Source organism: Oncorhynchus clarkii, chromosome 20, assembly GCF_045791955.1.
Source record: "Oncorhynchus clarkii lewisi isolate Uvic-CL-2024 chromosome 20, UVic_Ocla_1.0, whole genome shotgun sequence".
Taxonomy (NCBI): domain Eukaryota; kingdom Metazoa; phylum Chordata; class Actinopteri; order Salmoniformes; family Salmonidae; genus Oncorhynchus; species Oncorhynchus clarkii.
The window spans coordinates 37,724,127-37,751,043 of record NC_092166.1 but is presented as its reverse complement, the minus strand read 5'-3'; the positions used below and the strand labels follow the sequence as shown (position 1 = coordinate 37,751,043).

The 26,917-nt window shown below is 46.1% G+C and overlaps 1 protein-coding gene across 1 annotated transcript in view; it reads right to left on the bottom strand.

Annotated features, from left to right (window-relative positions):
* Positions 1-26,917, bottom strand: part of LOC139376323 (sodium/potassium-transporting ATPase subunit beta-1-interacting protein 3-like) — a 153,869-nt gene that overhangs the window by 15,926 nt on the left and 111,026 nt on the right. The window contains exon 5 of the mRNA XM_071118717.1: positions 4,095-4,155. Within this exon, the coding sequence (XP_070974818.1) occupies positions 4,095-4,155 (61 nt within the window). The remainder of the gene's footprint in view (positions 1-4,094; positions 4,156-26,917) is intronic.

Below are 26,917 nucleotides of genomic sequence, written 5' to 3'. Positions count from 1 at the left end.
TGAGACTTTGTTTGTTGTGAGGGTTTTTGTGTGAAAGGAATGTATGTCTCATCTAAATAACATATTCAGGAGCTTAGTCTTTGTGTTTGAACTCTCTCTTTCTAGAGCAGGCTTCTTTCCCTCCTTTCTCTACCTCCCTTCCTAACACATCTCTTTAGGTACTGTCACGAACCTCGCCGAAGATGGTGCCTCTTCCTGTCCGGGCGGTGCTCGGCGGTCGTCGTCGCCGGCCTATTAGCTGCCATCGATTCCCTTTCTGTTTGTTTTGGTTATTGGGTAATTGGGTACACCTGTTTTGTATTAGGGTTTGTTTGTAGGGTATTTAAGGGCACTAGGCCCGCTGGGTATTTGTGCGGGCTTGTTTTTTGTTACTCTGTGTTTGATGGTGTGATTTATTCGAGTCTTTATTCTCCGGACTATTTTTGTCCTGTTGTTTGGACTGGCAACTTATATACGCCCTGTGTGTTGGCGTGATTGTTTTGTTGCGCTGGTGAATAAATTTGACAAACGACAGAACTCTGCTCTCTGCGCCTGATTCCACCCACCACTCCTAGTTGATCGTAACAGGTACATCTCTCTATTTCTGTTTTCTCCTGTCCACCTCACTCTTCCATTCATCTTCCCTCCTTTCCTCGGGTGATGGGGATATTCCGGACGATATCGAACAGAGTCTGGCATAATAAGGCAGCAAGGAATGGCCAGACACCTCCTAACTTATACACCTTCATGAACGACATACAGATAGGGAGAGAGAGAGTTCCTTTTACATTTACAGATAGATCCTGACACAATCATTCCCTGCACTTGCTTCCAGAATTAGAGGGGGAAAGATGCAAGATGGAACAGTTTAATATGGCACTTCATTTGTGTGTAAATTAAGGGGGCATGGTACATGGTGTGTGTGTGTGTGTGTGTGTGTGTGTGTGTGTGTGTGTAGCATTGAAAATAAAAGAAGTCACGTACATATGCACAGGGCTGATTACAAAAACAAGGATGGGCATGGAAGCTGTGCTTCAAGACAGCGGTCCATTTACACGACCAGCCAGCCAGGATCAGACTAGAACTACTGAATAATTAAAACTAGGAAAGAAGCTGAATCAAACACTTCTCTTTTACTTTTCTTCCCCCCTTCTTTATTCAGCCATGTTGTTCTTGTACAAAGATAGATGCATGTGGCTCCCGAGTGGTGCAGAGGTGTAAGGCACTGCATCTCAGTGCTAGAGGCGTCACTACAGACGCCCTGGTTAAAAAATTGTAGCACTCACACACAGACACTTTCTCTCTCTGTCATTGTGTGCTTTTCAAAGTGAACGCCTGTCACCTGCGCCCTTACACAAACAGTATCTGTCCACATGGCGGATGGATGGGCCGCCGAGGTCGGACAAAACAAAGGCAAAAGGGAAACGGCAGCGAGGGAAAAGTCAATGACTCATTTTGAAGTTGACTCCCCCTCACCCTCTGGGGATGACTTAGGAGTGATTGATTACGAGATGGTCAGAGCTGATGGGCAACACTAAACATTCACAGCAACTGAATCTCCAACAAAGAAGTGGTTGTACTTCCACACCAACCAAACACACACAATGTCCTCTCCCTCACTAAACTTGTGTGTATAGCCGTTGTAAATGTGCATTACACTAACCATTGTCACCACACTCAAATGTTTCCTGCGACCCGTGAACCGTCAATGTGACCTTTGACCTCAAGGTTATGAGGTCACTGCTGCCATGAGCTGTTCTTCAAATGTGTGCCCCCCTAATAAGATTACCCACTGGGCACACACTGGTTGAATCAACGTTGTTTCCGTGTAATTTCAATAAGATGACACTGACCCAACGTGGAATAGACATGGAATAGACTGACATCTGTTTCTGGTGGGTAGGGTCTGGTTTCAACGATGGACTCTTTTGGCATAGAGGAACTACGTCACTGCCTACGTCGAGAAGGGGGAACTTGTCTGGGGGCTCTTCCGAGTCAGACATGCCAGAACATTGCGATTCAAAACCAAAGTTTGCAGGCAAAACCTTTGCAGGGGTTTTAGTTAAGGTAGTTGATGCAAACTAGTCACTTGTGAAATGCACTCATTAAAAATAACCTCTGTGATCTCCGTCTTGCTAGCTTCTATTTTGTGTTTTATTCTAGTGGATAAAGTAGTGTCGTAGGCAGTGATGTAGTTCCTCTATGCCAAAAGAGACCATAATTGAAACCAGACCATCTCATAATCAATCACCCGACCCCGAGTTGCCTAGGGTCAAGTTTTCAAGACTACTCTCTCTTACCCCTTCTCGCTCCCTCTCTCTAATCCACTCTTTTGTCTTTCCTCTCTTTCTCCACACTTTTCACCAGTTTCTTTTCTCTCGATCTCTCCCTTCAACCCCCCCTGTACTAGACAACCATATAGGTACTTCTGAAAAAGATGGACCTGTTGCAGTGGTGGGTGGGAGAAAAGACAAACATAGTCTCCTTTTCACACTACCACCTCCGACCACCACCATGAGAACTAACAGCTGGGGAGGCGGATGACAGACATAGAGAGAGAGAATGAAAAAGAGAGATGGAAAGTGGGGATTAGCCAGGTGTTTGATAATAAAGGTAAAGCGGGGACACTGTAGGGAAAGAAAATTGGGTCAAGGGTGTGAAATTGGTGTGGAATGGGTGTGATGGAGAGAATGAAGAGGATGGAATGGGTGTGAGGGAGAGAATGAAGAGGATGGAATGGTTGGGTGGGTAGGTGTGGAATGGTGTGATGGAGATAATGAAGAGGATGGAATGGTTGGATGGGTGTGGAATGGTGCGATGGAGATAATGAAGAGGATGTAATGGTTGGATGGGTGTGGAATGGTGTGATGGAGATAATGAAGAGGATGGAATGGTTGGATGGGTGTGGAATGGTGTGATGGAGATAATGAAGAGGATGGGTGTGGAATGGGTGTGAGGGTGAGAATGAAGAGGATGGAATGTTTGGATGGGTGTGGAATGGTGTGATGAAGAGAGAGATAATTAAGAAAATGGAATGGTTGGGTGGGTGTGGAATGGGTGTGAGGGAGAGAATGAAGAGGATGGAATGGTTGGATGGGTGTGGAATGGTGTGATGAAGAGAGAGATAATTAAGAAAATGGAATGGTTGGGTGGGTGTGGAATGGGTGTGAGGGAGAGAATGAAGAGGATGGAATGGTTGGATGGGTGTGGAATGGTGTGATGAAGAGAGAGAGAATTTAGACAATTGAATGGTTGGGTGGGTGTGGAATGGGTGTGAGGGAGAGAATGAAGAGGATGGAATGGTTGGGTGGGTGTGGAATGGGTGTGAGGGAGAGAATGAAGAGGGTGGAATGGTTGGGTGGGTGTGGAATGGGTGTGAGGGAGAGAATGAAGAGGATGGAATGGTTGGGTGGTTGTGGAATGGGTGTGAGGGAGAGAATGAAGAGGATGGAATGGTTGGGTGGGTGTGGAATGGATGTGAGAGAGAGAATGAAGAGGATGGAATGGTTGGATGGGTGTGGAATGGGTGTGAGGGAGAGAGAGAGAGAAGAGAATGGAATGGTTGGATGGGTGTGGAATGGTGTGATGAAGGGAGAGAGAGAGAACGGAATGGTTTGATGGGTGTGGAATGGTGTGAGGGAGAGAGAGAGAGAGAGAGAGGATGAAATGGTTGGATGGGTATGGAATGGTGGGATGCAGAGAGAGAGAGAGAACGGAATGGTTTGATGGGTGTGGAATGGGTGTGGAATGGTGTGAGGGAGAGAGAGAGAGAGAGAGAGAGAGAGAGAGAGAGAGAGAATGGAATGGTTGGATGGGTGTGGAATGGTGGGAGGGAGAGAGAGAATGAAAAGAATGGAATGGTTGGATGGGTGTGGAATGGGAAGGGGACACACAGAGTGAAGGATACCAGCCGGTAGGGTGAGGGAAGGTGGAGAGGGGGAGTAAGGAAGGAGACAACAAGGTGGAGGAGGGATTGAGGGAGGTTTTAATGAGCCTCTCTCCTCTTCTCTTTTCTCCTCTTCCTCCTTTCCTGTCTTGCTATGTGGTTAGGTTGTGGTTCATTTAGTGTGTGTGTGTGTGTGTGTGTGTGTTTCAAGTTAAGTTCTTGTACTCACAGCTGTCTTCCTCCTCAGTGATGGCGCTAATGACGTAGCAGGCGTACACGAAGCCCAGGAGCTGAGAAAACACACACAGTGAGTTAGAACACACAGAGGAGTGTGTGTGTGCGAACATATGAAGTACAACTATAGGATAGAGAGGAAAGAGCAAACATACAGTACCCTAGGGGATAAACACCGGCATTCAGAAATAGCGACTGGGGACGTGAGTGTATGTACAGGGAGTAGCTGGTTGGGGGATGGCACAACAGGTTGCAATCAAAATCATTGATCAGTACATAAATCAGCATGTGCAGTATGAGTCTATGAGCTCATCTATATTCCTCTCTATCTAAATAATGCAATACACAAATCAACAACATGTCCAGAGACACTTCATCAGAAAACAAACACATGAAGACAACCTGCACTTAAACAAGCTGGTATAACCATTAGATAACCAAACCAAGAACACTATTCTGGGCTCAGCAGCCTATCGTTCTGAAACTAGGCAAAGTGACAATAGGCTGTACTGTTGGCAGATGGCTGTCATCTATTCTGAGACACACACACTGGGGCTAAGAAAGAAAGACAGACAGACACTCTCTACCTCCAATGACTTGGCACACTGCCATGCCAATTAAACCAGCATCGGGCACAATGCCCTCAAAACACACACTGGGCAACCAGAGACTGTGTGTGTGTGTGTGTGTGTGTGTGTGTGTGTGTGTGTGTGTGTGTGTGTGTGTGTGTGTGTGTGTGTATTTGGGCATGCATGTATTCATGCACAAGTGAGCCTAGTGATGGTACAGGCTATACAGTATATGAGTGTCTGTCTGTGTTTGTGTGTTCTCGAAGGGTAATGACTAGTCCTATAATCACACCTCAGACAACATTAGCAGCCTAAATGAGTTTTCAGAGAGAAAATTGAGTCCATCCTACCTTCTCCCCGTCAGCTAATTACCTCTGACAGGCAGGCCAGCCACTACTACAGTAGTAGAGAATGAATATAGACATAAAGCCTGGACCACACACAAGATGGTGTTAGCAGCTGGGGGCCAGTGCTTGATATGCATGAATTGCCTTGATTAAAGTGTCTGGAGGGATCAGCCAACAACACAGTCAGCAAATGCAGACGGTCAGGGTGGGGGGATAGCGCACCTAGGGTGGTTGATAGGGAGGTTGTATGTGGGTGTTTAACTCAACTGTTGACCTGAATCTGTAGCCTTTCAGACATTACATCAGTCCAACAGCTTGTTAACATTAAGTCAACGGGTCCCATGTGGCCCAGTTGGTCAAGCTTGGCACTTGCAACCCCAAGGTTGTGGGTTCCATTCCCATGGGGCACCAGGATGAAGTCAAAAGTATACAGTCTCTACTGTAAGTCCCTCTGGACGAGAGTGTCTTCTAAATGACAAAATAACGTACACAGGCAACGCTATTTGTTTCTCTCTCCCCTGAGCTTTTTCTTCGTCCTCCCCTCGTCTCTCTCGGCCGTCTGTGGGGGTCTCTACGTTCTAATAGCACTAATGGAAAGTGACTCTGACATCTCCCCTCGTCTCTCTCGGCCGTCTGTGGGGGTCTCTGCGTTCTAATAGCACTAATGGAAAGTGACTCCTCTGACATCTCCCCTCGTCTCTCTCGGCCATCTGTGGGGGTCTCTCCGTTCTAATAACACTAATGGAAAGTGACTCTGACATCTCCCCTCGTCTCTCTCGGCCATCTGTGGGGGTCTCTCCATTCTAATAACACTAATGGAAAGTGACTCCTCTGACATCTCCCCTCGTCTCTCTCGGCCGTCTGTGGGGGTCTCTCCGTTCTAATAGCACTAATGGAAAGTGACTCCTCTGACATCTCCCCTCGTCTCTCTCGGCCATATGTGGGGGTCTCTCCGTTCTAATAGCACTAATGGAAAGTGACTCTGACATCTCCCCTCGTCTCTCTCGGCCGTCTGTGGGGGTCTCTCCATTCTAATAACACTGATGGAAAGTGACTCTGACATCTCCCCTCGTCTCTCTCGGCCGTCTGTGGGGGTCTCTGCGTTCTAATAGCAGTAATGGAAAGTGACTCTGACATCTCCCCTCGTCTCTCTCGGCCGTCTGTGGGGGTCTCTCCGTTCTATTAACACTAATGGAAAGTGACTCTGACATCTCCCCTCGTCTCTCTCGGCTGTATGTGGGGGTCTCTCCGTTCTAATAACACTAATGGAAAGTGACTCCTCTGACATCTCCCCTCTCCTCTCTCGGCCGTCTGTGGGGGTCTCTCCGTTCTAATAACACTAATGGAAAGTGACTCCTCTGACATCTCCCCTCGTCTCTCTCGGCCGTCTGTGGGGGTCTCTCCATTCTAATAACACTAATGGAAAGTCACTGACATCTCCCCTTGTCCCTCTCGGCCGTCTGTGGGGTCTCTCCGTTCTTATAGCACTAATGGAAAGTACCTCCTCTGACATCTCCCCTCGTCTCTCTCGGCCGTCTGTGGGGGTCTCTCCGTTCTAATAGCACTAATGGAAAGTGACTCTGACATCTCCCCTCGTCTCTCTCGGCCATCTGTTGGGGTCTCTCTATTCTAATAACACTAATGGAAAGTGACTCCTCTGACATCTCCCCTCGTCTCTCTCGGCCGTCTGTGGGGGTCTCTCCATTCTAATAGCACTAATGGAAAGTGACTCTGACATCTCCCCTCGTCTCTCTCGGCCGTCTGTGGGGTCTCTCCGTTCTTATAGCACTAATGGAAAGTACCTCCTCTGACATCTCCCCTCGTCTCTCTCGGCCGTCTGTGGGGGTCTCTCCGTTCTAATAGCACTAATGGAAAGTGACTCTGACATCTCCCCTCGTCTCTCTCGGCCGTCTGTGGGGGTCTCTCCGTTCTAATAGCACTAATGGAAAGTGACTCTGACATCTCCCCTCGTCTCTCTCGGCCGTCTGTGGGGTCTCTCCGTTCTAATAACACTAATGGAAAGTGACTCCTCTGACATCTCCCCTCGTCTCTCTCGGCCGTCTGTGGGGGTCACTCCATTCTAATAACACTAATGGAAAGCGACTCCTCTGACATCTCCCCTCGTCTCTCTCGGCCATCTGCGGGGGTCTCTCCGTTCTAATAGCACTAATGGAAAGTGACTCCTCTGACATCTCCCCTCGTACCTCTCGGCCGTATGTGGGGGTCTCTCCGTTCTAATAGCACTAATGGAAAGTGACTCCACTGACATCTCCCCTCGTCTCTCTCGTCCGTCTGTGGGGTTCTCTCCGTTCTAATAGCACTAATGGAAAGTGACTCCTCTGACATCTCCCCTCGTCTCTCTCGGCCGTATGTGGGGGTCTCAACGTTCTAATAACACTAATGGAAAGTGACTCCTCTGGCATCTCCCCTCGTCTCTCTCGGCCGTCTGTGGGGGTCACTCCATTCTAATAACACTATTGGAAAGTGACTCCTCTGACATCTCCCCTTGTCTCTCTCGGCCGTCTGTGGGGTCTCTCCGTTCTAATAACACTAATGGAAAGTGACTCCTCTGACATCTCCCCTCGTCTCTCTCGGCCGTCTGTGGGGGTCACTCCATTCTAATAACACTAATGGAAAGTGACTCCTCTGACATCTCCCCTCGTCTCTCTCGGCCATCTGCGGGGGTCTCTCCGTTCTAATAGCACTAATGGAAAGTGACTCCTCTGACATCTCCCCTCGTCTCCCTCGTCCGTCTGTGGGGGTCTCTGCGTTCTAATAGCACTAAAAGTGACTCCTCTGACATCTCTCCTCGTCTCTCTCAGCCGGCTGTGGGGGTCTCTCCATTCTAATAGCACTAATGGTTCAATTTGCTGTTCATCTATTATCTTTAGCAAACAGTCGAGGCTGCTGAGGGGAGGACAGCTCATAATAATGTCTGGTACCGAGCCAATGGAAACCATGTGTTTGATGTATTTGATGACATTCCACCCATTCCACCAACCTCCTGTGATAGCAAAGCTTATCAGAGGAAACAGGCTTTGGGAGAAAACATGATATTCCACATTTCACGCTATTCATCCTCTCAGGATAACATCAGCCCACACACAAGCAGACACAATAATACATGTGCATGTACACACAAACGCATTTACACACACACACACACACACACACACACACACACACACACACAGAGGAAATGAGGACATGTTGGGGAATTGAGGCCTTCATCAGGGTGCTCAGTCTAGTAACACGTATTGTTTTTCTTTCAATAATTTTACTTTGGCAGTAGTTATTTTTCAGTCAGTACTTTGCATGTGTGTGTGTGAGATAGGAGGGGATTTCCATTGATTGGCTGGCTAATTAACACACTATTGATCTGGCTCACTGTCCTTGGAGAAAAGCACAATGCAGCCATTTTTTATATCAATTTCAAATCATTTCTGGGTAACAATTAAGTACCTTACTGTAATAGTTTTCCAATAAAATAGTTGAAAATAAAAAATATATAGTTTTGTAGCAAAAGACTATTTCTCAAGATAGAATTGAGTTAGGACTGTCTGGGAATGGTCTTAATGGGGAGGTGATAACTGAAATCCAGCTGTTATTGGTAGAGAGTTTTGGAACTCTCTTTGTTATTCGTCTATTAACTACTTTACGGCCAGGTGATGTCACCAGGCAATCCTAAACTCCACCCACCTCCACCTGCTGATTATTAAAAAGGCTTGTGTAGATTGTCTTTTCAACCAGCAACTTTCAGGAAATAACTAAAACAACAGAAATTCACACTTTTACAGTGATCGTTTCATCAGTGGCTGTACAATATGATCCAAAACACTTCCGCCGCGACCGGGAGGTCCGTGGGGCGACGCACAATTGGCCTAGCTTCGTCCGGGTTAGGGAGGGATTGGTCGGTAGGGATCTCCTTGTCTCATCGCGCACCAGCGACTCCTGTGGCGGGCCGGGCGCAGTGCGCGCTAGCCAAGGTTGCCAGGTGCACGGTGTAGCCTCCGACACATTGGTGCGGCTGGCTTCCGGGTTGGATGCGCGCTGTGTTAAGAAGCAGTACGGCTGGTTGGGTTGTGTATCGGAGGACGCATGACATTCAGCATTCGTCTCTCCCGAGCCCGTACGGGAGTTGTAGCAATGAGACAAGATAGTAGCTACTACAACAATTGGATACCACGAAATTGGGGAGAAAAAAGGGGTAAAATTCAAAAAAAAAATTTAAAAAAATAAAAATAAAAAAAAACAGGTAAAACTGAACGTTAACTGCACTGGGCCTTTAAGTGTTATTTAATGAAGGGAATGAATGTAGATCTGTCTATCACAATTGAGAGAGAGAGAGAGAGAGAGATAATTAGAAAGATGAGTTCTACTGTTCAGGTGAGGAACACTGGATTCAGACCCTGAAGAGTAACAATGCTCATAATGGTAGCTAAAAGGGGAACAAACAAGAATGTATTCTAAATACATAGTTCATCTTCACAGATTTCCGGCCCCATTGGGCATACACTATCAAAAGTAGACAAGTAGCCTACTCCACAGACATTTTGATGTGTTCCTTTTTCAAGACCAGATACAATTGGAATGGAGAAATAGAAACAGCAAAAAAAGAGAGAGAGAGACAGAGAGAGATAGAGAGAGACAGAGAAAGACAGAGAGAGAGAGAGAGAGAGAGAGAAAGAGAGAGAGACACAGAGAGAGAAAGAGAGAGAGAGAGAGACAGAGAGAGACAGAGAGAGAGAGAGACAGAGAGAGACAGAGAGAGACAGTGAGACAGAGAGAGAGAGACAGAGAGAGAGACAGAGAAAGAGAGAGAGAGAGACAGAGAGAGACAGTGAGACAGAGAGAGAGACAGAGAGACAGAGAGAGACAGTGAGACAGAGAGAGAGACAGAGAGACAGAGAGAGACAGTGAGACAGAGAGAGAGACAGAGAAAGAGAGAGAGAGAGAGAGAGAGAGAGAGAGAGAGAGACAGAGAAAGAGAAAGAGAGACAGAGAGAGAGAGAGAGAGAACTCTTGCTCTAGTCATGCTCAACATGAGCTCCTGATATATTTCATATTTCTTTGTCTGTGGAATGTGATAAACACTCTAATCGAAAAAGAATTCCAGACAAGAAGTGATGAACAACAATTATGTTCATTCAGAATAGAAAAAAAGTAACTTTGCGCCTCAAGTTAAGAAGTTTGACTCTAGCTAGCTAGCTACACAACAAAGACCTAGCCAGCAGACTAACAAGCTAGCCAGAAGAAACGAGCTAGAACAAAGCTAGCAAGGGGGGTTAATACAACTACATCAAACTACCAAACTGAGTGAGTAAACCAAAAAGGAGCACGGACTAACTTTAAACATATCTTCTGTTTTTTTGTGTGAGGATTTGTCACTCTTTTTGCTGGTTTTTGAACTAAATTAGAGCTAGCTAGCAACAACAGCAGACGAACAAATCGGGTGCAATGGCAACGGGGCTGCAGAACAGCGCAGCAGTAGTAGCAGAGCCCACAGGCACCATGTCAAAATCAAATCAAATCAAATTTTATTTGTCACATACACATGGTTAGCAGATGTTAATGTGAGTGTAGCGAAATGCTTGTGCTTCTAGTTCCGACAATGCAGTAATAACCAACAAGTAATCTAACTAACAATTCCAAAACTACTGTCTTGTACACAGTGTGAGGGGATAAAGAATATGTACATAAGGATATATGAATGAGTGATGGTACAGAGCAGCATAGGCAGATACAGTAGATTGTATCGAGTACAGTATATACATATGAGATGAGTATGTAAACAAAGTGGCATAGTTAAAGTGGCTAGTGATACATGTATTACATAAGGATACAGTCGATGATATAGAGTACAGTATATACGTATGCATATGAGATGAATAATGTAGGGTAAGTAACATTATATAAGGTAGCATTGTTTAAAGTGGCTAGTGATATATTTACATCATTTCCCATCAATTCCCATTATTAAAGTGGCTGGAGTTGAGTCAGTGTCAGTGTGTTGGCAGCAGCCACTCAATGTTAGTGGTGGCTGTTTAACAGTCTGATAGCCTTGAGATAGAAGCTGTTTTTCAGTCTCTCGGTCCCAGCTTTGATGCACCTGTACTGACCTCGCCTTCTGGATGATAGCGGGGTGAACAGGCAGTGGCTCGGGTGGTTGATGTCCTTGATGATCTTTATGGCCTTCCTGTGACATCGGGTGGTGTAGGTGTCCTGGAGGGCAGATAGTTTGCCCCCGGTGATGCGTTGTGCAGACCTCACTACCCTCTGGAGAGCCTTACGGTTGAGGGCGGAGCAGTTGCCGTACCAGGCGGTGATACAGCCCGCCAGGATGCTCTCGATTGTGCATCTGTAGAAGTTTGTGAGTGCTTTTGGTGACAAGCCGAATTTCTTCAGCCTCCTGAGGTTGAAGAGGCGCTGCTGCGCCTTCTTCACAATGCTGTCTGTGTGAGTGGACCAATTCAGTTTGTCTGTGATGTGTATGCCGAGGAACTTAAAACTTGCTACCCTCTCCACTACTGTTCCATCGATGTGGATAGGGGGGTGTTCCCTCTGCTGTTTCCTGAAGTCCACAATCATCTCCTTAGTTTTGTTGACGTTGAGTGTGAGGTTATTTTCCTGACACCACACTCCGAGGGCCCTCACCTCCTCCCTGTAGGCCGTCTCGTCGTTGTTGGTAATCAAGCCTACCACTGTTGTGTCGTCCGCAAACTTGATGATTGAGTTGGAGGCGTGCGTGGCCACGCAGTCGTGGGTGAACAGGGAGTACAGGAGAGGGCTCAGAACGCACCCTTGTGGGGCCCCAGTGTTGAGGATCAGCGGGGAGGAGATGTTGTTGCCTACCCTCACCACCTGGGGGCGGCCCGTCAGGAAGTCCAGTACCCAGTTGCACAGGGCGGGGTCGAGACCCAGGGTCTCGAGCTTGATGACGAGCTTGGAGGGTACTATGGTGTTGAATGCCGAGCTGTAGTCAATGAACAGCATTCTCACATAGGTATTCCTCTTGTCCAGATGGGTTAGGGCAGTGTGCAGTGTGGTTGAGATTGCATCGTCTGTGGACCTATTTGGGCGGTAAGCAAATTGGAGTGGGTCTAGGGTGTCAGGTAGGGTGGAGGTGATATGGTCCTCGACTAGTCTCTCAAAGCACTTCATGATGACGGAAGTGAGTGCTACGGGGCGGTAGTCGTTTAGCTCAGTTACCTTAGCTTTCTTGGGAACAGGAACAATGGTGGCCCTCTTGAAGCATGTGGGAACAGCAGACTGGTATAGGGATTGATTGAATATGTCCGTAAACACACCGGCCAGCTGGTCTCCGCATGCTCTGAGGGCGCGGCTGGGGATGCCGTCTGGGCCTGCAGCCTTGCGAGGGTTAACACGTTTAAATGTCTTACTCACCTCGGCTGCAGTGAAGGAGAGACCGCAAGTTTTCGTTGCAGGCCGTGTCAGTGGCACTGTATTGTCCTCAAAGCGGGCAAAAAAGTTATTTAGTCTGCCTGGGAGCAGGACATCCTGGTCCGTGACTGGGCTGGATTTCTTCCTGTAGTCCGTGATTGACTGTAGACCCTGCCACATGCCTCTTGTGTCTGAGCCGTTGAATTGAGATTCTACTTTGTCTCTGTACTGACGCTTAGCTTGTTTGATAGCCTTGCGGAGGGAATAGCTGCACTGTTTGTATTCGGTCATGTTACCAGACACCTTGCCCTGATTAAAAGCAGTGGTTCGCGCTTTCAGTTTCACACGAATGCTGCCATCAATCCACGGTTTCTGGTTAGGGAATGTTTTAATCGTTGCTATGGGAACGACATCTTCAACGCACGTTCTAATGAACTCGCACACCGAATCAGCGTATTCGTCAATGTTGTTGTCTGACGCAATACGAAACATGTCCCAGTCCACGTGATGGAAGCAGTCTTGGAGTGTGGAGTCAGCTTGGTTGGACCAGCGTTGGACAGACCTCAGCGTGGGAGCCTCTTGTTTTAGTTTCTGTCTGTAGGCAGGGATCAACAAAATGGAGTCGTGGTCAGCTTTTCCGAAAGGGGGGCGGGGCAGGGCCTTATATGCGTCGCGGAAGTTAGAGTAACAATGATCCAAGGTCTTTCCACCCCTGGTTGCGCAATCGATATGCTGATAAAATTTGGGGAGTCTTGTTTTCAGATTAGCCTTGTTAAAATCCCCAGCTACAATGAATGCAGCCTCCGGATAAATGGTTTCCAGTTTGCAAAGAGTCAAATAAAGTTCATTCAGAGCCAACGATGTGTCTGCTTGGGGGGGGATATATACGGCTGTGATTATAATCGAAGAGAATTCTCTTGGTAGATAATGCGGTCTACATTTGATTGTGAGGAATTCTAAATCAGGTGAACAGAAGGATTTGAGTTCCTGTATGTTTCTTTCATCACACCATGTCACGTTAGTCATAAGGCATACGCCCCCGCCCCTCTTTTTACCAGAAATATGTTTTTTCCTGTCTGCGCGATGCGTGGAGAAACCTGTTGGCTGCACCGCTTCGGATAGCGTCTCTCCAGTAAGCCACATTTCCGTGAAGCAAAGAACGTTACAGTCTCTGATGTCCCTCTGGAATGCTACCCCTGCTCGGATTTCATCAACCTTGTTGTCAAGAGACTGGACATTGGCAAGAAGAATGCTAGGGAATGGTGCACGGTGTGCCCGTCTCCGGAGTCTGACCAGAAGACCGCCTCGTTTCCCTCTTTTTCGGAGTCGTTTTTTTGGGTCGCTGCATGGGATCCACTCCGTTGTCCTGTTTGTAAGGCAGAGCACAGGATCCGCGTTGCGAAAAGCGTATTCTTGGTCGTACTGATGGTGAGTTGACGCTGATCTTATATTCAGTAGTTCTTCTCGACTGTATGTGATGAAACCTAAGATGACCTGGGGTACTAATGTAAGAAATAACACGTAAAAAAACAAAAAACTGCATAGTTTCCTAGGAACGCGAAGCGAGGCGGCCATCTCTGTCGGCGCCGGAAGTTATCCCCACTCCCCCTCAGCACAGAATCCATTCTCTACCCTCCAGAGGCCAAAAATGACACAACGAGGAAAGCTTTTAAACAGAAACTACTAAAGGGGAGGCCAGAAACCCTTTTCGCAGACCTCTATAAAAACGGTGACCTGAGTAATCTCATCTTCCTCACTGACCAGCCAAATGCATGGCGCTCAGCAGTCTGCTCTCACTACCCATCTATAAAGAAAGAGGGAATCTGTAATGGGTGGAAGCTGAAAGTCAAAGAGACAGATGACCCTGACAGCACCATGATAACAATCAACCTCTACAAGACTGGGACTCTCATGGTGCAAGGTAACATTAGGCTGTCTGAAACAGACTTTCAGACCGTTAAGGAGAGAGCAGAGAGAGAGAAGGACACCACCAGTGACATGCCCTCCCACCAGACAAACTCCACCAGCACCACCCTCACCCCTACTCTCCCCACCCAAAAAGGCACATCCAGCACCTCTCTTCTCACCATAGTTGAGGACACGCACCAGGAGGAGAGCCACCCCCTCAGTGCAGAGCAGACTCAGGCCCTCCTCACCACCATGGCTGCCATGAGGGATGAGTTCACCAGACTGGAGAGGGAGGTGGTCCTGCTGAGGGAGAGTGTGAGCAAACAGCAACCAGACAACCACACCTTAGAGAAGCTCCTCACCAAGGTGAGGACAGAGCAGGACAGCAGCCTTCCAACACAGCTGAAAGAGGTTCAGCAAGAGAGAGACGGACTCAAGAGAGAGCTGGCTGATCTAACAAAGACAGGCAGAACATTAATAACGATCTGACCACACTAAGAGAGGAGCTGCAGGAGAGTAAGAGGACAAAGGACAGGCTGCAGGAGCAGCTAGATCACCACTCTATGACCTGCCCTCACACAGCAGAGGAGACCAGCTCAACCAGCCAGACCTCCCCAGCCCTGCCCTCACACAGCCCTGCCCTCCCGGCTGCTCTGTCGCAGCTGGCCACGACCGGGAGGTCCGTGGGGCGACGCACAATTGGCCTAGCATCGTCCGGGTTAGGGAGGGCTTGGCCGGTAGGGATATCCTTGTCTCATCGCGCACCAGCGACTCCTGTGGCGGGCCGGGGGCAGTGCGCGCTAACCAAGGTAGCCAGGTGCACAGTGTTTCCTCTGACACATTGGTGCGGCTGGCTTCCGGGTTGGAGGCGCACTGTGTTAAGAAGCAGTGTGGCTTGGTTGAGTTGAGTTGTGTTTCGGGGGACGCATGGCTTTCGACCTTCGTCTCTCCCGAGCCTGTACGGGAGTTGTAGCGATGAGACAAGAAAGAGAGCAAGAGAGAGAAAGAGAGAGCAGGAGGGATGGCGTTATATTTCTAATACTCGTTTCGATGCGTCACTATAGGATTCGCTCGGGTCGGATTACTGGCTAAAAGTATCCAATCACACAGCGTCTGTTGGAGACAGACAGACCAAGTGGCAAATGAGGGGCCACAGGCCGATTCCCTGGTAATTCTCACCTCTCTTCCTTGCGGAAGAGACTACGCTCACTGATGCTCTCCACAGCACGACTAGATTCCTGTCTTCATACTGAACTGTTCTCAGATGAACCGTGACGCTACCGAACGTAGGACCTCAGTTCCTGTCGATAGTGTTGGGTACTGACCAAAAGGAACATTATGTTTTGAGTGGAATGCATTTTCTATTCTTTCGTCACCAGCGATAGCTAGCGTCACACGGCTTGCTACCTAGATTAGGTTAGCACACGCCACAAGGCTTTACATAACTAGGTTAGCCCACGCCACAAGGCTTTAGCCAACTTGGCTAGCTAGATGCAAAGCTAGCTAACCACACCAGCATTACTACCTACAACATGGTAATATTGCTAACTCCCTTCAAGACATGCTTACCAATATTTTTTTTTAATATTAATGTATTTTGTCATTTTGGAGTCACTTTTATTGTAAATAAGAATCTAATATGTTTCTAAACACTTCTACCTTAACGTGAATGTTACCATGATTGCGGATTATCCTGAATGAATCGTAAATGCACGAAAGACGGAAGAGGGTCTCCAACGTTTGTGTCCAGTATCCATCTCTTCCCGTTTACAGAAGAGGGTCTCCAACGTTTGTGTCCAGTATGCATCTCTTCCCGTTTACAGAAGAGGGTCTCCAACGTTTCTGTCCAGTATGCATCTCATCCCGTTTACGGAAGAGGGTCTCCAACGTTTGTGTCCAGTATGCATCTATTCCCGTTTACAGAAGAGCGTCTCCAGCGTTTGTGTCCAGTATGCATCTCTTCCCGTTTACGGAAGAGCGTCTCCAACATTTGTGTCCAGCATCCATCTCTTCCCGTTTACAGAAGAGCATATCCAACGTTTATGTCCAGTATGCATCTCTTCCTGTTTACAGAAGAGGGTCTCCAGCGTTTGTGTCCAGTATGCATCTCTTCCCGTTTACAGAAGAGCGTCTCCAACGTTTGTGTCCAGTATGCATCTCTTCCCGTTTACGGAAGAGGGTCTCCAACGTTTGTGTCCAGTATGCATCACTTCCCGTTTACGGAAGAGCGTCTCCAACGTTTGTGTCCAGTATGCATCTCTTCCCGTTTACGGAAGAGCGTCTCCAACGTTTGTGTCCAGTATGCATCTCTTCCCGTTTACAGAAGAGGGTCTCCAACATATGTGTCCAGTATGCATCTCATCCCGTTCACGGAAGAGGGTCTCCAACGTTTATGTCCAGTATGCATCTCTTCACGTTTACAGAAGAGGGTCTCCAACGTTTATGTCCAGTATGCATCTCTTCACGTTTACAGAAGAGGGTCTCCAACGTTTATGTCCAGTATGCATCTCTTCCCGTTTACAGAAGAGGGTCTCCAACGTTTGTGTCCAGTATGCATCTCTTCCCGTTTACAGAAGAGGGTCTCCAACGTTTGTGTCCAGTATGCATCTCTTCCCGTTTACGGTAGAGGGTCTCCAACGTTTGTGTCCAGTATGCATCTATTCCCGTTTACAGAAGAGCATCTCCAACGTTTGTGTCCAGTATGCATCTCTTCCCGTTTACGGAAGAGCGTCTCCAACATTTGTGTCCAGTATGCATCTCTTCCCGTTTACAGAAGAGCGTCTCCAACATTTGTGTCCAGTATCCATCTCTTCCCGTTTACAGAAGAGCATCTCCAACGTTTATGTCCAGTATGCATCTCTTCCTGTTTACAGAAGAGGGTCTCCAACGTTTGTGTCCAGTATGCATCTCTTCCCGTTTACAGAAGAGGGTCTCCAACGTTTGTGTCCAGTATGCATCTCTTCCCGTTTACAGAAGAGGGTCTCCAACGTTTGTGTCCAGTATGCATCTCTTCCCGTTTACGGAAGAGGGTCTCCAACGTTTGTGTCCAGTATGCATCTATTCCCGTTTACAGAAGAGCGTCTCCAACGTTTGTGTCCAGTATGCATCTCTTCCCGTTTACGGAAGAGCGTCTCCAACATTTTTGTCCAGTATCCATCTCTTCCCGTTTACAGAAGAGCGTCTCCAACGTTTGTGTCCAGTATCCATCTCTTCCCGTTTACAGAAGAGCGTCTCCAACGTTTGTGTCCAGTATGCATCTCTTCCCGTTTACAGAAGAGCGTCTCCAACATTTGTGTCCAGTATGCATCTCTTCCCGTTTACAGAAGAGGGTCTCCAACGTTTGTGTCCAGTACGCATCTCTTCCCGTTTACAGTAGAGGGTCTCCAACGTTTGTGTCCAGTATGCATCTCATCCTGTTTACAGAGGAGGGTCTCCACTGTTTGTGTCCAGTATGCATCTCTTCCCGTTTACAGAAGAGGGTCTCCAACGTTTGTGTCCAGTATGCATCTTGAGCATTTGCTTGGATGAAGCGAGAGTAATGCAGCAACAACCTCTGCATTTTTTGGGCAACTCCCTGCAAAGGGGGTCCCTTCCCTTGTTAACGGCTATCCCTTGGGATAGTGGAGGCTATTGTACTGGAAAATATAATAGCAAGGGTTACAGTCCGGAAGGGCTTGTTCCACCAGAGGCATGGCTACCTCTTGGGCACTGTTCTAAGGCATCTCCTTACAGGAGATGTGCTTTATGGCACGTTGGGCAACCATTCATACGTTTTATGAGGTCTTTATCGACTGGATGTCACTGCACCTTCGTTGGTGCATACTTCTTTAGTGTTGGAGCCTCTGAGGGGTGATGCTGTTGGGACAAACTACCCTGGCTTCGGAGAGCATGTCTGCGATACAGGACTTGGTCATATCCTATAGTGACACATCAAAACGAGTATTAGAAATACTCACTGCTCGCAGGAGCGCAAGGAAGAGGAGCATGCTTGAGAATGATAGGTGAGTGGCACCTTATAGGGAGTAGAGGGGCTAACCTCATTCATGACTCGCCCTGTCTGTCTCCAACGGAGGCTCTGTGATTGAATACTTTAAGCCTGGCACTGTCTATTTGACGATGAGTAAACAGCTTCCCCACGGAGTATGAAAATGAGATCACCTCTCTCTCTCTCTCACTGTGTGTGCGTGTGTGCGTGATTGTGTGTGTGATGAACAGCAAAGGAACAGGTGCATGTAGTCACTGCTGCCCCATCTCATCATATCATATTCTGACTGTCATTAATCACACTAAAGAAATTCACCACAAACTCAGACAATGCACACATGCATGCACTCACAGAGAGTTCTGACCATGCAGCACACTATAGAGAAGACAGTAAGAAGAGAAGAACAGAGAGTTCTAACCACGCAGCACACTATAAAGAAGACAGTAAGAAGAGAAGAACAGAGAGTTCTAACCACGCAGCACACTATAAAGAAGACAGTAAGAAGAGAAGAACAGAGAGTTCTAACCACGCAGCACACTATAAAGAAGACAGTAAGAAGAGAAGAACAGAGAGTTCTAACCACGCAGCACACTATAAAGAAGACAGTAAGAAGAGAAGAACAGAGAGTTCTAACCACGCAGCACACTATAAAGAAGACAGTAAGAAGAGAAGAACAGAGAGTTCTAACCACGCAGCACACTATAAAGTAGACCGTAAGAAGAGAAGAACAGAGAGTTCTAACCACGCAGCACACTATAAAGAAGACAGTAAGAAGAAAAGAACAGAGAGTTCTAACCACGCAGCACACTATAAAGAATACAGTAAGAAGAGAAGAACAGAGAGTTCTAACCACGCAGCACACTATAAAGAATACAGTAAGAAGAGAAGAACAGAGAGTTCTAACCACGCAGCACACTATAAAGAAGACAGTAAGAAGAGAAGAACAGAGAGTTCTAACCACGCAGCACACTATAAAGAATACAGTAAGAAGAGAAGAACAGAGAGTTCTAACCACGCAGCACACTATAAAGAAGACAGTAAGAAGAGAAGAACAGAGAGTTCTAACCACGCAGCACACTATAAAGAAGACAGTAAGAAGAGAAGAACAGAGAGTTCTAACCACGCAGCACACTATAAAGAAGACAGTAAGAAGAGAAGAACAGAGAGTTCTAACCACGCAGCACACTATAAAAAAGACAGTAAGAAGAGAAGAACAGAGAGTTCTAACCACGCAGCACACTATCAAGAAGACAGTAAGAAGAGAAGAACAGAGAGTTCTAACCACGCAGCACACTATCAAGAAGACAGTAAGAAGAGAAGAACAGAGAGTTCTAACCACGCAGCACACTATAAAGAAGACCGTAAGAAGAGAAGAACAGAGAGTTCTAACCACGCAGCACACTATAAAGAAGACCGTAAGAAGAGAAGAACAGAGAGTTCTAACCACGCAGCACACTATAAAGAAGACAGTAAGAAGAAAAGAACAGAGAGTTCTAACCACGCAGCACACTATAAAGAATACAGTAAGAAGAGAAGAACAGAGAGTTCTAACCACGCAGCACACTATAAAGAATACAGTAAGAAGAGAAGAACAGAGAGTTCTAACCACGCAGCACACTATAAAGAAGACCGTAAGAAGAGAAGAACAGAGAGTTCTAACCACGCAGCACACTATAAAGAAGACAGTAAGAAGAAAAGAACAGAGAGTTCTAACCACGCAGCACACTATAAAGAATACAGTAAGAAGAGAAGAACAGAGAGTTCTAACCACGCAGCACACTATAAAGAATACAGTAAGAAGAGAAGAACAGAGAGTTCTAACCACGCAGCACACTATAAAGAAGACAGTAAGAAGAGAAGCACAGAGAGTTCTAACCACGCAGCACACTATAAAGAATACAGTAAGAAGAGAAGAACAGAGAGTTCTAACCACGCAGCACACTATAAAGAAGACAGTAAGAAGAGAAGAACAGAGAGTTCTAACCACGCAGCACACTATAAAGAAGACAGTAAGAAGAGAAGAACAGAGAGTTCTAACCACGCAGCACACTATAAAAAAGACAGTAAGAAGAGAAGAACAGAGAGTTCTAACCACGCAGCACACTATAAAGAAGACAGTAAGAAGAGAAGAACAGAGAGTTCTAACCACGCAGCACACTATAAAGAAGACAGTAAGAAGAGAAGAACAGAGAGTTCTAACCACGCAGCACACTATCAAGAAGACAGTAAGAAGAGAAGAACAGAGAGTTCTAACCACGCAGCACACTATCAAGAAGACAGTAAGAAGAGAAGAACAGAGAGTTCTAACCACGCAGCACACTATAAAGAAAAATAATAAATACATCTAGAGGTCGGCTGTTTTTCCCTTAAAGCTGCAATATGTCACTTTTTGGGCGACCTGATCAAAATCATATAGAAATCTGTGTTATAGATCTGTCATTCTCATTGGAAGCAAGTCTAAGAAGCTGTATATCTGTTTTATGTGCACTATTTCTATGCTTCCCAGTCTTAAGTTTCATTTTTGCATTTTTTACTTTTCAAATCAAATCAAAATCAAATTTTATTTGTCACATACACATGGTTAGCAGATGTTAATGCGAGTGTAGCGAAATGCTTGTGCTTCTAGTTCCGACAATGCAGTAATAACCAACGAGTAATCTAACTAACAATTCCAAAACTACTACCTTATACACACAAGTGTAAAAGGATAAAGAATATGTACATAAAGATATATGAATGAGTGATGGTGCAGAGCGGCATAGGCAAGATGCAGTAGATGATATAGAGTACAGTATATACATATGAGATGAGTAATGTAGGGTATGTAAACAAAGTGGCATAGTTGAAAGTGGCTAGTGATACGTGTATTACATAAAGATGCAGTAGATGATATAGAGTACAGTATATACGTATAAATATGAGATGAATAATGTAGGGTATGTAAACATTATATTAAGTAGCATTGTTTAAAGTGGCTAGTGATATATTTTACATCAATTCCCATCAATTCCCATTATTAAAGTGGCTGGAGTTGAGTCAGTGTGTTGGCAGCAGCCACTCAATGTTAGTGGTGGCTGTTTAACAGTCTGATGGTCTTGAGATAGAAGCTGTTTTTCGGTCTCTCGGTCCCAGCTTTGATGCACCTGTACTGACCTCGCCTTCTGGATGATAGCGGGGTGAACAGGCAGTGGCTCGGGTGGTTGTTGTCCTTGATGATCTTTATGGCCTTCCTGTGACATCGGGTGGTGGTGTAGGTGTCTTGGAGGGCAGGTAGCTTGCCCCCGGTGATGCGTTGTGCAGACCTCACTACCCTCTGGAGAGCCTTACGGTTGTGGGCAGAGCAGTTGCCGTACCAGGCGGTGATACAGCCCGACAGGATGCTCTCGATTGTGCATCTGTAGAAGTTTGGTGACAAGCCGAATTTCTTCAGCCTCCTGAGGTTGAAGAGGCGCTGCTGCGCATTCTTCACGATGCTGTCTGTGTGGGTGGACCAATTCAGTTTGTCTGTGATGTGTACGCCGAGGAACTTAAAACTTACTACCCTCTCCACTACTGTCCCATCGATGTGGATAGGGGGGTGTTCCCTCTGCTGTTTCCTGAAGTCCACAATCATCTCCTTAGTTTTGTTGACGTTGAGTGTGAGGTTATTTTCCTGACACCACACTCCGAGGGCCCTCACCTCCTCCCTGTAGGCCGTCTCGTCGTTGTTGGTAATCAAGCCTACCACTGTAGTGTCGTCCGCAAACTTGATGATTGAGTTGGAGGTGTGCGTGGCCACGCAGTCATGGGTGAACAGGGAGTACAGGAGAGGGCTCAGAACGCACCCTTGTGGGGCCCCAGTGTTGAGGATCAGCGGGGTGGAGATGTTGTTACCTACCCTCACCACTTGGGGGCGGCCCGTCAGGAAATCCAGTACCCAGTTGCACAGGGCGGGGTCGAGACCCAGGGTCTCGAGCTTGATGACGAGTTTGGAGGGTACTATGGTGTTAAATGCTGAGCTGTAGTCGATGAACAGCATTCTCACGTAGGTATTCCTCTTGTCCAGATGGGTTAGGGCAGTGTGCAGTGTGGTTGAGATTGCATCGTCTGTGGACCTATGGTTCCTAGGGTGTTTCGGCCTTTCACACTATACACCCTCCCCAAAGGCGGCCAGCGACAGGGTGATCAATCCTACGCTTGCGTCCCATTCCCAATTAGTCATAGGAGTTGCCTTGTTGATGATAGACAACATCCCATGGGACTATGCATGGCAGGGGCATCCTCCTCCCTGAGTCAAGCATTGTTGACCGCATACCTCCTGGCCCTCTCACTTCGGGGCCCAGCTGGGGTCTTTCCTCTTCATCCAGAGCCACTGACTGCTGCCTTCTGCCGCCTCCGATACAGCTTTGATTGCCGAACGCTGGCTCTGGCCCTTAATTCCAAGGTCTCTAAGCAGTCTGGTTGTAGATGTTGCCACAAAACCTCTGCAGCCCACCTCCACTGGTCGGACTTCTGTGTTCCAGCCATGATGCCGTGCTTCGGCAGCTAGATCGGCATAGCGCAGATGCTTTCGCTCATAAGCCTCATCTACTGAGTCCTCCCAGGGTACTGTGAGCTCAATGATGAAGAAATATGCTTGCAGTTCCTATGGCTTCCACCAGATGTCCCCAGACTTTATAAAGTGGTTGATGTTTTTCTTTTGAGTAATGAAGAAGTATGACTATTCAGAACGAGGGTCGAGTCTAGTGTACTGGGGCGCGTGACCTAGTGCTCGCTCCACTTTCATTTTATCTATAGCTATTGAATACAGTTTATTACGTCTTAAATTGTATCGATTATTTACAGTATAAAATACCTAAAGTTGTATTAGGAAAGTTGTTTGAAATGTTTGGACCAAGTTTACAGGTAACTTATTAGATCATTTGTAGTCATGTTGGGCGAGTTGGAACCGGTGATTTTCTGAATCAAACGCGCCAAATAAATTTACATTTTGGGGATATAACGATGGAATTAATCGAACAAAAGGACCATTTGTGATGTTTATGGGACATATTGGAGTGCCAACAGAAGAAGCTCTTCAAAGGTAAGGCATGAATTATATCGTTATCTCTGAGTTTTGTGTCGCGCCTGGTGAGTTGAAATATGATTGTCATGTGTTTGTTTGATGGGGCGCCGTCCTCTGATAATCACATGGTTAGATTTCGCCGTAAGCCTTTTTGAAATCTGACACGGTGGCTGAATTAACAAGAAATTTTAGCTGTAATTTGGTGTATTGCACTTGTGAAAGTTAAATATATATATATTTTTTTTGTGAATTTCGCACTCTGCCATTTCATCGGATGTTGTCAAATCCTGCTAACAAATCCCGCTAATCCATAAGAAGATAACAAAAAATACCATACAGACAAAAAAATACAATTGACATACATTTCAAAACATTAACATGTAGAGATGCATGTAGTGCATCTATCAGTAGCACATACATGTCAGTACATATACACAACAAGTAGGTCACATGGGGAGAGGCATTGTGCCGTGAGGTGTTGCTTTATATTGTTTTATTAAACCAGGTTTTATTGTTCACTTGTGCTATATAAGATGGAAGGGAGTTCTATCCACTCATGGCTCTGTATAATACTGTACATTTCCTTGAATTTGTTCTGGACCTTGGGACTGCATGTCTGGTGGGGTAAGTGTGTTTGTCAGTGTTGTGTGTAAGTTGACTATGCAAACAACTTGGAATTTCCAACACATTCGTGTTTTCTTATAAAACAAGAAGTGACGCAGTCAGTCTTTCCTCAACTCTTAACCAAGAGAGACTGGCATGCATAGTGTCACACCCTGATTTGTTTCACCTGTCTTTGTGCTTGCCTCCATCCCCTCCAGGTGTCGCCCATCTCCCCCATTATCCCCAGTGTATTTATACCTGTGTTCTCTGTCTGTTGTCAGTTCATTTTGGTTGTCAAGCCTACCAGCGTATTTCCCCTTGCTCCTGTCTGTTTCTAGTTCCTGTTTTCTAGTTTTGACCATTCTGCCTGCCCTGACCCTGCCTGCCGTTCTGTACCATGTCATATCACCCTGGATTATTGACCTCTGCCTGCCCTGACCTCGAGACTGCCTGCCGTTCCATACTTTATGGACTCTGATCTGGATTACTGACCTCTGCTTGCCCTTGACCTGTCGTTTTGCCTGCCCCCTGTTCTAGTAATAAACCTTTGTTACTTCGACACTGTCTGCATCTGGGTCTTCTCCTGAAATGTGATACATAATATTAATATTAGCCCTCCAATGAAGATAAAGATGTGCTGCTCTGTTTCTTGGTCAGCTGCAGATTAACTAGGTCTTTCTTTGCAGAACTTGACCATAAGACAGGACAATAATCAAGATAAGATAAAACTAGAGCCTGTAGAAGCAAAAAAAACAGAGCATCTCTCTACTACGGACATACCTATATTTACAACCACTGAATCTATATGTTTTGACCATGACAGTTTACAATCTAAGGTAACACCAAATAATTTCCTCAACTTGTTCAACAGCCACACCAGGTCTAGAACTAGAAATACAATGCTCTTACTTTTAGAGATGTTCAGGACCAGTTTATTACTGGCCACCCATTCCAAAACAGACTGAAACTCTTTGCTTCAGCGACTTCATTAGCTGTGGTTGCTGACGAGTATGTGGTTGTATTATCAGCATACATGGACACACACAATTAGTTTAATGCCAGTGGCAGGTCATTGGTAAAAATAGAAAACAGTAGAGGGCCTAGAGACCTGCCCTGCAGTACACCACACATGACATGTTTGACATTAGAGAAGTTTCCATTAAAGAAAACTCTGATATCTATAGATAGATAGCTCTGAATCCACAATATGGCAGAGGTTGAAAATACATAACGCATACGTTTTCAACAACAGGTTATGGTCAATAATATCAAAGGCTGCACTGAAGTCTAACAGTACAGCTCCCACAATCTTCTCTTTTAAAAAAAAGTTTGTAATTTTACCCCCTTTTTCGCACCAATTTCGTGATTAAGATCTTGTCTCATCACTGCAACTCCCGAACGGGCTCGGCAGAGGCGAAGGTTGAGCCATGCGTCCTCCGAAACATGACCCGCCAAGCCACAATTCTTAACACCCGCCCACCTAACTCGCAAGCCAGCTGCACCAATGTGTCGGAGGAAACACTTTTCAACTGACAACCAAAGTCAGCATTCAGGCGACCGGACCGCCACAAGGAGTCGCTAGAGCGTGATGAGCCAAGTAAAGACCCCCACGGCCAAACCCTCCCCTAACCCGGGTGAGACTGGGCCAATTGTGCACCGCCTTGTGGGACTCTCGGTCATGGCCGGTAATGACACAACCTAGGATCAAACCCCAGGCTGTAGTGACGCCGCAACACTGCGATGCAGTGCCTTAGACCGCTGCGCCACTCGGGTGCCCCCCCAAATCTTCTTATTATCAATCATCAGTCATTTGTTTGTAGTACATGTTGAGTGCCCTTCTCTACAAGCATGCTGAAAGTCTGTTGTTAATTTGTTTACAGGGAAATTGCATTATATTTATTTCAACAGTTCGCTAAGAGCTGGCAGCAAGCTTATAGGTCTGCTGTTAGAACCAGTAAAGGCCACTTTACCACTCTTGGATAGCAGAATCTCCAGGCCTGAGGACAAAGACTTTCCTCTAGGCTCAGATTAAAGATTTGACAGATAGGAGTGGCTATAGAGTCAGCTACATGTACCATCCTCAGTAGCTTTCCATCTAAGTTGTCAATGCCATGAGGTTTGTCATTATTGATCGATAACAATTCTTCCACCTCTCCCACACTAACTTTACAAAATTAAAACTCGCATTGCTTTTCTTTCATTATTTGTTTTTTTTAAGGATGAATAAAATGTCTGATTGTTGGCATTTCCTGCCTAAGTTTGCCACTTTGCCAATAAGGTAAAATAATTGGCAACATCAAATGGTTTTGTGATGAATAAGCCATTAGACTTTCCCATCATTCTTAATATCATTGATCTTGAGTTCATAATGTAGTTTCTTCTTCTTTTTGTTGAGTTTAGTGCCATAATTTCTCAGCCAGTCAGATGTGCAGCCAACCACTCCCTTTGCCCCATTACTTTCAACCATACAGTTTTTCAAATCCTCATCAACACATGGAGCCTTACCAGTTCTAACAGTCAAATCAAATGAAATCAAATTTTATTTGTCACATACACATGGTTAGCAGATGTTAATGCGAGTGTAGCGAAATGCTTGTGCTTCTAGTTCTGACAATGCAGTAATAACAAGTAATCTAACTAACAATTCCAAAACTACTGTCTTGTACACAGTGTAAGGGGATAAAGAATATGTACATAAGGATATATGAATGAGTGATGGTACAGAGCAGCATAGGCAAGATACAGTAGATGGTATCGAGTACAGTATGTACAAATGAGATGAGTATGTAAACAAAGTGGCATAATTTAAAGTGGCTAGTGATACATGTATTACATAAGGATACAGTCGATGATATAGAGTACAGTATATACGTATGCATATGAGATGAACAATGTAGGGTAAGTAACATTATATAAGGTAGCATTGTTTAAAGTGGCTAGTGATATATTTACATCATTTCC